This window comes from Hemiscyllium ocellatum, chromosome 22 (genome assembly GCF_020745735.1).
Source record: "Hemiscyllium ocellatum isolate sHemOce1 chromosome 22, sHemOce1.pat.X.cur, whole genome shotgun sequence".
Classification (NCBI taxonomy): domain Eukaryota; kingdom Metazoa; phylum Chordata; class Chondrichthyes; order Orectolobiformes; family Hemiscylliidae; genus Hemiscyllium; species Hemiscyllium ocellatum.
The window spans coordinates 37,617,146-37,630,787 of record NC_083422.1 but is presented as its reverse complement, the minus strand read 5'-3'; the positions used below and the strand labels follow the sequence as shown (position 1 = coordinate 37,630,787).

The following is a 13,642-nucleotide window of genomic DNA, read 5'->3' as shown; positions in this document are numbered from 1 at the left end:
GACCAAAAAAGCAGGATTAAAGGAGTCCATTCCTTAGAATTGCCCAATAAATTCAATTTTATGGAAGCTTGTATCGGTGAGAGTGGGAGTTGCAAAGGTGAATGAGTGAACTGACCATAGAACGATGGTACAGGAAGTCACTTAATTGGGTGAGTAGACAGGAAAATTGTAGTAGGGGATGGTATGGTGTTATAGAAGCCCCATATTTAATAACTTTTGCAGACGTTTGTGGATGTCTGAACTTTTTTTAAATAAACAACTCAAATAAAGGACATTGGCACTTTTTTAAAATAAGGCATTTCTTGAATGTACTATGTCTTATGATAACTGTTTGCTTTTTGTCGAGCCCCCGCCTGGGGTTATGACTGTCAAGTTGCATCTTCTGCTTTGGATTTTTCACTTAGTGATCAGCCTGGAAAAAAAGCAAAAGCTTCCCAGCTCAACTTTTCCTGCATCTGGAAAACATCTTGTTGTGGGTCAAGTTGGTACCTGAAACTCTCCAGGTCTAATCTGAGCCCGGAATGTCCTTCTGAAGAACATCTGTAAACATCCTTGATATCATGTAACCTCATCAAGCTGCATTAGTAAAGATCCCAGAGACATCTGCTTATGTTTGGTGACACCTGTCTACAAAAGCCAGTAAACCCAATCATTCTGAATATTCCACACCTTGCCCTTTTGGCCTTTGAAAGCAAAGGTTTGTTGGTCAAAAGTTTAAATTTTATCTAAAAGTGAGCCAGTTTTATTCTTGTTCCCTGGTATGAATGGATGTGTGTATTTGTAGATTATATTTCCCTGTGACAAACTGTATATGTTAACTAATTCTGTAGCTTTGTAAAATAAGTTTTCTTTTATAATAAATTGTTTTTTTTGTGTTTATCAAAGAGACCTTGTTGACAGATCTTTTTGTCCTAATATAGAGAAAGGGTACGATTAGTCATTTTGGAAACTGGGTCAAATAATTGATATTTTTATGTCCCGTGGAGTAGCAAGACTAGAGAAAGAGAGTGCGCATGTCCAGTCTCAGACATCAACATAGTCACAATAGACACTGTTCTCTGCAATGGAGATCACAAGACCAGATAGCTGTGTAGACTGCCAGTGATCAGAACAACTGCTCTGATCTGCAACAAAATTTACAGTGGCAAGGGATACTAACAACGTTGACACGGAAGGAAAATCATCTGCTTAGGGATTTTGAGCTGCTAGCGGCTACATTTAAAGAGGGCAGAAACTCTACTATACCAATCTCTGGATTACTACAAACAAATTGGTGTGAGTTACATAAAATTGGACAGGCTCAAAGACTGGAGTGGGAGAAATAAGTTTCAATTCATGCAGCACTGGCACCGATGCTGAGGCAGCTATATTATTGGGATGGCCTTCACTTGAACATTGTCGAGATGAGTGTTCTAGTAAGTCATATAATTGGAGTGGTAGATAGGGGATGATGTGAGTGAAAAATCAAATAATATGGTAAGAGAGCAGAAAAGCAATTGAGTAGTAACATCCAAACTGTGGGAGGAAGGGAGAGAGAGTATGAACTTAAGAATGCACCAGCAGATAAAGCCAGTGATTGCTAGAGGAAATCAAGAGTTAAAGGCCCTGAATTTTAAAAAATTCACATAGCCTTTACAGAGACATGGCTATAAGATGACCAAGAGGATTAGATAGGGCAGACAGTGAAAGGCTTTTTTCTAGGATGATGATGTCAGCTTGTATGAGGGGCATAACTACAAATTGAGGGGTGACAGATTTAAGACAAATGTCAGAGGCAGGATTTTCACTCAGAGTGTGGTACGGGCATGGAATGCCCTACCTGCCAATGTAATTAACTCAGCCACCTTAGGGAGATTTAAACAATCCTTGAATAAGCACATAGATGATGATGGGATAGTGTAGGGGGATGAACTTAGAATTGACGCAACAGGCCGAAGGACCTGTTCTGTGCTGTATTGTTCTATGTTCTAAGACTGGGGTCTGAATATTGAAGTATCTGACATTTCAAAAAGAATGAAAGCTAAGAAGATGTGGTGGGGTAAGAGTGTGTGTATGAGTTAAGGATATCATTAATACATTCCTGAGACATTCTCTTAGTTGTAGAGAACAAGATGTAGAATTAATTTGGGTCGATACAAAAAACAAGAAATCAAGAGGTCATTTATGGAAGTACGTTACAGGTTCTCTAATAATAGTTATATTACACAACTGAATGTACAGGAATAAATAAATGGGATTGTAAGAAAGTACCATAATCATCACAGGTGATGTTAATTCACACATTGATTGGATGAATCAGATTGACAAAGGTAGCCTACAAAAGAGAATTCATAGAATGGAAATCGAGACAATTTCTGAGAGCGTTACATGTTAGAGCCAACTTTGGAGCAGTCTATTCTAAACCTGAGAGTGAACAATGAGACAGAACTAATCAATGACGTCATAACAAAAAGAGGTTCTAGGTGATAGCAATGATCACATGATTAAAATTTAAAGTTCCATTGGAAGGGAAAGAAATGTAGGTCCCAGGCTGTCTTCATTTAAAAAGAACTGAATGAAGATAATGATTAAAGGTCTGAAGGCAGAGCTAATGAAAGTAAGTTTAAAACCTAAAGGTTTAAAAAGTGGACAGTAGAGTTGAAAAGGCAGATGTGAAATGAAATATTTAATAGTTCAGCAAAGATTTACCTCCGTTCAGAAGAAATACTTTTGAGGAAGGATATGCCATCTGTCACTGATTAAGAATAATATATTTTTTTAAAAGACTCTGTAGAGATATGCAAAAATTAATGGTAGGTCAGCAGGTTTTCCAGATTTTAAGAACTAGCATACAATTACTACACCAAAAGTAAAGAGGAAGAAAGTGAAGCATGAGGGAAAGCCAGCTATAATAAAAAAGGACAATAAGAATAATGCTAAACTTAATGTTGGTCCTCTGGAGTATGAGACTTAGAAATTGATAGTATAAAACAAGGAAATGGTGAAGGTATCAACCAGGTTCTTTATGTCTCTCTTTGCTGTTGAAGACTTTGAAATGTTTCCAAAGGTGATTGAAAACTAAGAGGTGAATAGGGGAACTTAAAATAATCAACATCACAGGAAAATGTGATGGGAAGATTGTTTGACAATTCCCCAGGATCAAATCACCTCTATCCTAGGGACTTAAAAGAATTGGCAGAGTTGGGGATGTTATTGACCAATATTTTCCAAAATTCTTTAGGTTTTAGAAGGGTCCCAGTGGATTAGCCAACAGCTAATTGACATCTTCATTTAAGAAGGGAGAGTTAAATTGTAATTCAAGATAAATCTCGAAAATCTATTTTATTAAATCTATTTTGAGGAAGTACCATGTATGATGGATAAAGAGCAAAATGCAGGTGTAGTTAGATTTCCAAAAAGCTTTTGATTAATTAACAGATTGTCAAAGTTGAGGTGCAATGCCAAGCCTTTATAAAACTGGGTAAATGTAAATTTGTAGCTCTGCTTATAGTTTTGACCTCCTCAAGAATATTATAATTAGAAATAGAAATAGAGTTAGGTTTCATTGTCACAGGTACTAAAGTACAGAGGCACAGGAGGACAGTGAAAAGTGTAGAAAGTTGCCATTCACAGTGTCATCTGAGGCAGTAGAGAGGGTGTGAGCAATTCACTATGACACTGCCAAACATGAAGCAATGTAAAGGTTGAAAAATTGGGGCAATTTTTATGAGAGAAAAGTAATAGGTGATTTATTAGGTTGTAAATGGATGTAGCAGAATAGACAGAAACAGACTGCTTCTGGTGTTTGACTGGCACAGGATAAGGAAGCATTCAGCCTGACTAGGCTGATAAATTACACAACATTTCAGAACAGGTTAGGCAGAAATTTGAAAGAAAGAGAACAAAAGGAATGTGTAACATGAGTTGTGTTCATGAAGATAAAATCCAACTCAAATTGGCCAGAACACTTTCTATGTAACTGCATTTCCTAGTCTTGAATTTGGTTTGTTTACCTGTTAATACAAATGAGCTGGTTTATGTGATACTGACAAATCAGGTTAACATTATGTTATCTAATAATCAATCCCTCAACATGACAGTAAATCAAAAAAGAAATTAAAACAGAGTAATGATTCAGCAATGTCACTATCATTATATATTACGTTCAGTCAAGATACTTACAATTGGCTTTTTTAAGTTTGCTCTTCCAAGACCCTATGAAGGAAAACATTTGTAATTAATATTTGTGGCTTTCCTAAGCTACTGCTGAGGAAGTTGGAGCATTGAACTGTAAAGACATAAATAACAGTGCAGTATGGATAATGGTAAATTGTTTGCTTAGGGAATCAAAGGTAGTAAAAGATTGATTAGTGTTATGAATCAGTAGTGTGCTGCATACTATTGCAGAGATTCTAAATAATTATTTCAAATAAAGTAAACATTTCAAAATTTAAATCAAAGCAAAATACTGAAGACTCTGGAAATCTGAATAAAAGTAGAGAATGCTGGAGAAACTCAGCAAGTCTGGCAACATGTGTGGAGAATGAAACAAGAATTAACGTTTTGAGTCCGATAGTCTTCTTCGAACTGGAAGGTATTGGAAAATGGTGGTTTTATTCTGTTGGAATAATTCTGTTAGCATATTCTACTGGGGGAGGAGAAGAAATGGTGAGGGCATCCAGAACAAAAGACAAATGGAGTGCTAAATGTGGTCGAGATAGAGATATCACATAGGGGTGAAAAGGAGAAAGTAGATCCACTCTGCTAATAGCATAGCCAACGAGATGTAAATAAGACACAGTTTGTGTTTTAGGTGGGAGGGGTCTGGAGAGAGAAAGGGAGGGCATTAGTAATCAAACATGGTGGACAGAGGTCATGCTCTGAGGTTGTGGAATCAATGTTTAATCCTAGAGGCTGTAAGGTGCCTGCCCAGAAAAAGAGGTGTTGTTCCTCCAGTTTGCAATGAGCTTCATTGGAACCCTACAAGCAGGCCCAGGATGGAAACGTTAACATGGGAGCAAGCCGGTTTCTTGAAATGATAAGAAACTGGAGGGTCCTGGTCCTTCTTATGATCAAAACAGAGGGGTTTAGCAAAGTAGTCACCCAGTCTACATTTGGTCTCACTAATGTACAAGGGGGATTGTAATTTCAGCAGTGAAGACAATAGACTAGATTTAAAGATGTAAAGTGAAACATCGCATCACCCGGAAGGTATGTTTAGGGCCTTGGACAATGAGAGGCATGGAAATGTTTGGTAAGTGTTCCACCTTCTGCGATAGCATGGGAAGATGCCATGGGGAGTGGGGGTGTTGAGAAAGTGTACATATCATGGACATGGACTGAATGGCTAACTCCTGTGCTTTAAACATCTATAATGAGAGAGGTTCTCTTTGAAACTTATAAAATTCTGACAGGGCTAACAGATTGGACGCAGGGATGATATTTCCTTGAGGTGGATGGCAGGAGTGAGGAAGGAGTTTGGGGCGGCACAGTGGCTCAGTGGTTAACACTGCTGCCTCACAGTGCCAGGGACCCAGGTTCGATTCAAGCCTTGGTTGACTGTGTGGAGTTTGCACATTCTCTCCATGTCTGTGCGGGTTTCCTCCAGTTGCTCTGGTTTCCTCCCACAATCCAAAGATGTTAGGTCAGGTGAATTGGCCATGCTAAATTGCCCATAGTGTTAGGTGCATTAGTCAGAGGGAAACAGGTCTGGGTGGGTTACTCTTCAGAGGGTCAGTGTGGACTGGTTGGGCCGAAGGGACTGTTTCCACACTGTAGGTAATCTAATCTAATCTAATAATGGTCAAGAACTGGGATTATGGAGTTTATGGAGTTCAACCTGGATAAATGCGAAGTGATGCATTTTGGAAGGTTGAACTCAAATGCTGAATAAAGGATTAAAGACAGGATTCTTGGCAGTGTGGAAGAACAGAGGGATCTGAATGTGCAAGTACATAGATCCCTCAATGTTGCCACCCAAATGGATAGGGTTGTTAAGAAAGCATATGGTGGTTTGGCTTTCATTAACAGGGGGGATCGAGTTTAAGAGCCGCGGGGTTTTGCTACGGCTCTACAAGTCCCTGGTGAGACCACATTTGGAATATCATGTCCAGTTCTGGTCACTCAACTGTAGGAAAGATCCAGAGGCTTTGGAGCGGGTGCAAAGGTTTACCAGGATGCTGCCTGGACCGGAGGGCTTGCCTTATGAAAAAAGGTTGAATAAGCTCTGACTTTTCTCTCCGGAAAGAAGGAGAAAGAGAGGAGACCTGATCGAGGTGTACAAGATAATGAGGGGAATAGATAGAGTCAATAGACAGAGACTTTTCCCCAGGGCAGAATTGACTGGTATGAGGAGTCATAGTTTGAAGATATTAGGAGGAAGAAAGAAAAAGATAAATTTTTGAAAGGACAGAGTCGATAGTTTGGGATGAGAGTGGGAGACCAACATTTAGGTGGAAGATCAGCCATGACCATAATGAATGGTGGATTGAGATCAGTAGCATACTTTTGGTTTTGTCTTCAAAGCTTCTATAATAATAAAGTTAGCTTTAGAATTAAGACTACTATAGTCTCAAAAATAATAATATCTGAAAGACCAGAAAAAAAAGGCAGTATTTCAGAGAGTTTGGTCATTATTCACACTGAACAGACAGAAGAATGAGAATTTTGTAAATGTTGAGTGTCCAAGACCAAACTTACTGACATCTGTATAATGGACAAAAAGGCCACCTTCTACTTTCTGTTTTCTATTCTACAATTACAGAACAGTATCTCAAGTTGCTGGAGGAAGCATAAACTGTAATAGCCACACTTTCAGATGAGGGGAAAAGAAAATATTGTCAGAAAGTAGGGTAAAATCAAAGAGGAGAAACCAATTGAGATTGAAACAAAAAGTTACATTTGTAATTCTGAAGAAAATTCATGAGTCATTTATAACTTTTAGTAGATATTCAAGGCTCCACCTGGTGTGTAGTTCATTTAGTATAAGCTAGAAACATAAGAATTAAAGCTTTTTGTGCAGATTTTTGGTAAGATATTTTCGATATATTTATGAATGGAATCAGAAGAAGCAACAAATTTAACTGCAGCTTTCTCCAGTAATGCAGCTCATTAAAATGAATATCTGTACTAGTAACTACATGGCCAAGTCCAAAAGTAATAAGTTAACTCAATATGACCCAATGTTACCTGAGTCCATTAATTATTTTACCTGATTAAGAAGGTCATGAATATGAAGCTTTAAGTCACTGACTTGGAACAAACCTTCCAGCTCAGTGAGCTAACTTACATACTTATTATCAACCTAAGGTAAAATCTTCTCAAAAATCGCTAATGAAGATTGAACTCTATAATGCATCAAGTACGGAAATTACACAAGGACAGACTTGAAGAAATCTTCAAAATATTTGTAAATTTAGATTTTTGATTTATCTTTACAATTAGTGAAATGTTTTACGTTTACGGAAACTGAACAATCAATTGGATTCAATTGATTAAGTTAGGATAGCGGAACAATGTGCGTGACAATATGGAAGCACATTCTTATGTCTAAACATGCAAATTCAGGATTTTAAAATTTTTTTGTTAGCTACAATGATGATGAGCTTTTACATCTGGTTTAATTGACAGAACATGAATTCCACCCAGCCTGAAGCATAGGCCAAAATATGAAAGGTGAATGTTGGAAGGGACCTTATCGGTTTGTTTATTATTTAACTAATTATGTTTTAGCTTCATAGTTACATGTGGAGTAAGCAATTATTCTATCCTGCCATCTTACCTCAACTTCTTTGAATGACAGAACTTCAATACCACATTTTGTTCCACGTTCTTTTAAAGCATCATCGAATGGATCCATTAGAATTATAGTTTTTAAAAGTGGGGTGAGGTTTTTTTCATAATTTTCCAACAAAGTATGAACTTTGTTTGGTTTGTCACATATCACAGTGGAAATTTCAGCTGCAAGAGGAGTGTTAAAGTTAGTGAAATTTGTTCCATCACAATATATTTCACTTGCTGTTCAAACATAAACAGAGATTTAATCTCACACGAAATGGAAATTGAAATAGTGCATCATTTAGTAACATTCTTTTATTAAAATTTTAAAAATCACACAACACCAGGTTATAATCCAACAGGTTTATTTGGAAGCACTAGCTTTCGGAGCGCTGCTCCTCCATCAGGTCGTTGTGGAGTATAAGATCGTAAGATACAGAATTTATAGCAAAAGTTTACAGAGTCATGTAACTGAAATTATATATTGAGAAAGACCTGGATTGTTTGTTAAGTCTCTCGTCTTTTAGAATGAATATGTTGGTTCCAGTTCTTTCATATGTAAATCGCAGAATTTTAAAAAATTATGTTCTCAAGTGAACTTTAACAATTGTGTCATGTTGGCGCAGCTAATGTATTGAAGGTGTGAGATGCCCTGTGTGAGGCTATCTGTGCCACAACCTTCAGACTGATTCTAATCTAAAAAATGGATTTACAGAATCTTACATGTATTCATGCAGTTTTTGAGCAAAATAAAATGTAATTCTGCAAGTACAAATTCACCCCACAAACTTGTGTGTGTGTGTGTGTGTGTGTGTGTGTGTGTGTCAGGAGTGGGGGGGGGGTGGGGGGGGGGCAGTGGGAGGTGCAGTTATGAGTGTCAAAAAACAAAGAACATTTACAACCCAGAAACAGACCCTTCAGCCCTCCAAGCCTGAGTCAATCCAAATCCACTGTCTAAACCTATCGCCCAATTCTTAAGCATCTGTATCCCTCTGCTCCCCACTTACTCATGTATCTGTCCAGACATACCTTAAATGAATCTGCTGTGCCTGCCTCTATCACCTCTGCTGGCAATGTGTTCCAGGCACCTACTACTCTCTGTGTAAAGTACCCTCCGCGGGTATCCCCCATAAACTTTTCACCTCTCACCTTGAACTTGTGACCTCTCGTTATTCAATCCCTCACCATGGGAAAAAGCTTATCTCTATCTACCCTGTCTATACCCTTCACAATTCTGTAGACCTCAGTCAGGTCCCCCCCTCAATCTCCATTTTTCTAATGAAAACAATCCTGACCTACTCAACTTCTCTTCATAGCTAGCACCTTCCATACCAGGCAACATCCACATGAACCTTCTCTGCACCCTCTCCAAAGTGTCCACATCCTTTGGTAATGTGGCAACCAGAACTGTACACAGTATTCTAAATGCAGCTGAATCAAAATCTTGTACAATTTTAACATGAGCTGCCAGCTCTTATACTCAATACCCTGTCAGATGAAGGCATGCATACTATATGCCTTCTTGACCATTCTATCGACCTGTGCAGCCACCTTCAGGGTACAATGGACCTGAATTCCCAGATCTCTCTGCTCATCAACTTTACCCAAGGCTCTTCCATTTACAGTATAGTTGGCTGTAGAATTAGACTTCCCAAAATGCATCACCTCACATTTGCCTGGATTGAACTCCATTTGCCACTTCTCCACCCAACTCTCCAGTCTATCTATACTCTCCTGTAATCTTTGACAGTCCCCTATGCTTTCTGCTGCTCCACTAATCTTTGTGTCATGATTTGGAGATGCCGGTGTTGGACTGGGGTGTACAATGTTAAAAATCACACAACATCAGGTTATAGTCCTACAGGTTTAATTGGAAGCACTAGCTTTCTGAGCACCACTCCTTCATCAGGTGATTGTGGAGTACTCCAATTAACCAATTAGTGCTTCCAACTAATCTTTGTGTCATCTGCAAACTTACTGATCAGACTAACAATGCCCTCTTCCAGATCATTTATGTATAATACAAACAACAGTGGCCCAGCACTGATCCCTGTGGAACACCACTGGTCACCTTTCTCCATTTCAAGAAACGCCCGATAACTACTGCTCTCTGTCTCCTGTTACTCAACCAGTTCTTTATGATTAGATTGGATTAGATTCCCTACAGTGTGAAAACAGGCCATTTGGCCCAACCAGCACACCGATCCTCCGAAGAGTAACCCACCCAGAGCCATTTCCCTCTGACTATTGCACCTGACACTATGGGCAATTTTGCATAGCCAATTCACCTGACCTGCACATCTTTGGACTGTGGGAGGAAACCGGAGCACCCGGAAGATACCCACACAGACACGGGGAGAATGTGCAAACTCCACACAGATGCTCGCTCGAGGTTGGACTCAAACCCAGGTTTGAGAGGCAGCAGTGCTAACCACTTAGCCACCATGCCACCCCAAGCTAGAACACCCTGCACGCCATGTGACTTCACTCTTGGAACTTTTTCAAGCGCCTTACTAAAGTTCATGTATATGATATCTACAGTCCTTCTTTCTTCTATCAACTCGGCCACTTCCTCAAAGAACTCCATAAAGTTGCACGATCTCCCCTGCACAAAACCATGTTGCCTATCATTGATAAGCCCATTCTGTTCCAAATATAAATAGATTTTATCCCTCAGTACCATCTCCAACAATTTTCTCACCACTGTCATCAGGCTCACTGGTCTGTAGTTACTTGGAATATCCCTACTGCCCTTCTTGTACAGGGGAAAACATTAACAACCCTCCAGTCCTCCGGCACTTCACCTGTGTTTAAGGATGCTACAAAGATATCTGTCAGGGCCCCAAATAATTTCCTCTCTTGCCTTCCTCAGCAACCTGAGATAGATCCCACCTGGTCCTGGGGACTTGTTCCCTCCTTATGTCAACATGATCCAGAGTAAACAAACTTCTATCTCTAATCTCAACATTCATCATGTCCCTCTCCTCAGTGAACACTGATGCAAAACTCACCCATTTTCTCAGGTTCGACACACAACCTTCCTTCCTTATGCTTTAGTGGACCAACCCTTTTTCTAGTTACCTTCTTGCTTCTTACATATGAATAAAAGGCCTTGGGATTCTCCTTAATTCTGCTCGCTAAAGTTATTTCATGACCCCTTTTAGCCCATTTGATTCTTCACTTAAGATTGGTCCTACACTCGCAATATTTCTCCAAGGCCCATTCTGTTCTTAGCTGCCTGGACCTTATGTGCGCTTCCCTTTTTCTCTTGACTAGCTTCACAATTTCTCCTGTCATCCACGGTTCACAAATCTTGCCTTTCCTATCCCTTGTTTCCAAAGGAACATGTCTATCCCGCTCTATCTTCAACCTATCTTTGAAAGCCTCCCACATATCAAATGTTGACTTTTCTTCAAATAGCTGCACCCAATCCACATTTCCCAGCTCCTGCCAAATTTTCATATAATTGGCCTTGGCCCAGTTTAGTATTCTTCCCTTAGAACCAAACTCATCTTTGTCTACGAGTATTCTAAAACTTAAAGAATTGTGGTCGCTATTCCCAAAGAAATTCCACACTGCAACTTCTACCACCTGGCCTGGTTCATTCCCCAATACCAGATCATTATGGCCCCTTGCCTCATCGGACTTTCAACATACTGCTCCAGAAAACTTTCCTGGATGCTCCTTACAAATGCTGACCCATCCAGACCTCTGACACTAAGTGTATCCCAGTCAATGATGGGAAACTTAAAATCTCCCATCACCACCACCCTGTTGCCTCTACATCTTTCCATAATCTGTTTACCTATTTGTTCTTCTACTGTTGGGAGGCCTGTAATACAGCCCCAAAAATGTAACTGCGCCCTTCTTAGTTCTCAGCTCTACCCATAATGCCTCACTGCTCAAGCCCTCCATAGGTCCTCCTTTAGCACAGCTGTAATATCATCCCTGATCAGCAATGCAACTCCTCCCCCCCCCCCCCCCCCCCCCCCCCCCCCCCCCCCTCCTTTTACTTCCCTCCCTGTCCTGTCTGAAGCATCTATATCCTGGAACTTTTAGTTGCCAATCATGCCCTTCCTTCAACCAAGTTTCTGTGATCGCAATAATGTCATACTCCCAGCCACCAATCCAAGCCCTAAGTTCATCTGCCTGACACACTATACCCCTTGCTTTAAAGTAAATGCACTTCAGGCCGCCTTCTGCATTCATCTGCTGTCTGCCTACTCTTCCCCTTTGTAATACTAACTTCACGATCCTTACAGTCTCTAGTTTCCACCTCACTGTCTACTGGTCTTCTCCTCGGGTTCCCAGCCCCCTGCCACATTAGTTTAAAACCTCCCCAACAGCAGTAGTAAAAATTACCTTTAGGACATTAGCTCCAGTCTGGTTTAGGTGTAGACCACCCAACTTGTAATAGTCCCACTTTCCCCAAAACTGGTTCCAGTGTCCCACAAATCTGAACCCCTCCCTCCTACATCACCCCTCAAGCCTATTCTTTCAAGCACACAAACACACAGACAATCCGACACACACTCCTGCAGACACACACTATTCCTACAGATCCATACACCCATGCAGACCCTCTCTCATACACAAACGCTCACACATACACTCTCACACACACACTTGTAACCTCTCACAAATTTATACCCAGCTACACTCACAGTCACACACATACACATACACACATTCTCTCACAGACACTCATAACCCCCCACCCCACACACACACTTAGATACACACACATACACGTATAAGTTTGTGGGGGGAATTTGCACGTGCAGAATTACATTTTATTTTGCTCAAATAAATCCACGAATGCATGTAAGATTCTATAAATCTATTTTTTATATTAGAATCAGTCTGACCATTGTAGTATAGAAAGTCTCTCACAGGGCACCTCACACCTTAAGTGCATCAGTTGGGCTGACATGACACAATTGTTAAACTCCACTTCAGAATGTAATTTTAAAAAAGCTCTGCGATTTACATATGAAAGAACTGAAACCAACATGCTCATTCTAAAAGTTGAGAGACTTAACAAACAATCCAGGTCATTTTCAATATATAATTTCAGTTACAGCACACTGTAAACTTTTGCTATAAATTCTGTGTCCTACAATCTTATACTCCACAACCACCTGATGAAGGAGCAGTGCTCTGAAAGCTAGTGTTTCCAAATAAACCTTTAAATTAGATTACCTACAATGTGGAAACAGGCCGTTCGGCCCAACAAGTCCACACCAACCCTCGGAAGAGCAACCCACCTAGACCCATTCCTCTACATTTACCCTGAATAATGCACCTAACGTTACAGGCAATTTACATTGAACATAGAACATTACAGAGCAGTATAGGCCCTTCGGCCCTTGATGTTGTGCCACCCTGTCATATTAATCTGAAGCCGCCCTGTCATACTAATCTGAAGCCCAACCCACCTACACTATTCATGTACAAATTCCATTTAGCATGGCCAATTCACCTAACCTGCACAACTTTGGACTGTGGGAGGAAACCGGAACACCCGGAGGAAACCCACACAGACACAGGGAGAACATGCAAACTCCACACAGACAGTTCTCCAAGGCAGGAATTGAACCTGGGTCCCTGGCGCTGTGATGCCCTGGACTATAACCTGGTGTTGTGTGATTTTTAACTTTGTCCACCCCAGACCAACACCAGCATTTCCTAATCTTTACTAAAATTGTCCTTCCACAAAAACCACCGTCATAGACCATATGAAAGAGTAACAGAAGTAAGTCATTCAGCCCCTCAAGCCTTTTCTACGATTCAGTTGGCTGAATGATGGCTGATCCAACATTCCTCACATCCAATTTCCTGTTTCTTCCCCCATAAAAATTATTAATAACCCTTTATTCCCCTCCTG

The 13,642-nt window shown here is 40.1% G+C and overlaps 1 protein-coding gene across 1 annotated transcript in view; it reads right to left on the bottom strand.

The window, feature by feature from the left end:
- Positions 1–13,642, bottom strand: part of acsl5 (acyl-CoA synthetase long chain family member 5) — a 57,474-nt gene that overhangs the window by 25,546 nt on the left and 18,286 nt on the right. The window contains exons 7-8 of the mRNA XM_060842440.1: positions 7,760–7,938; positions 4,162–4,194 (exon numbers count right to left, since the gene is read on the bottom strand). Of these exons, the coding sequence (XP_060698423.1) occupies positions 4,162–4,194; positions 7,760–7,938 (212 nt within the window). The remainder of the gene's footprint in view (positions 1–4,161; positions 4,195–7,759; positions 7,939–13,642) is intronic.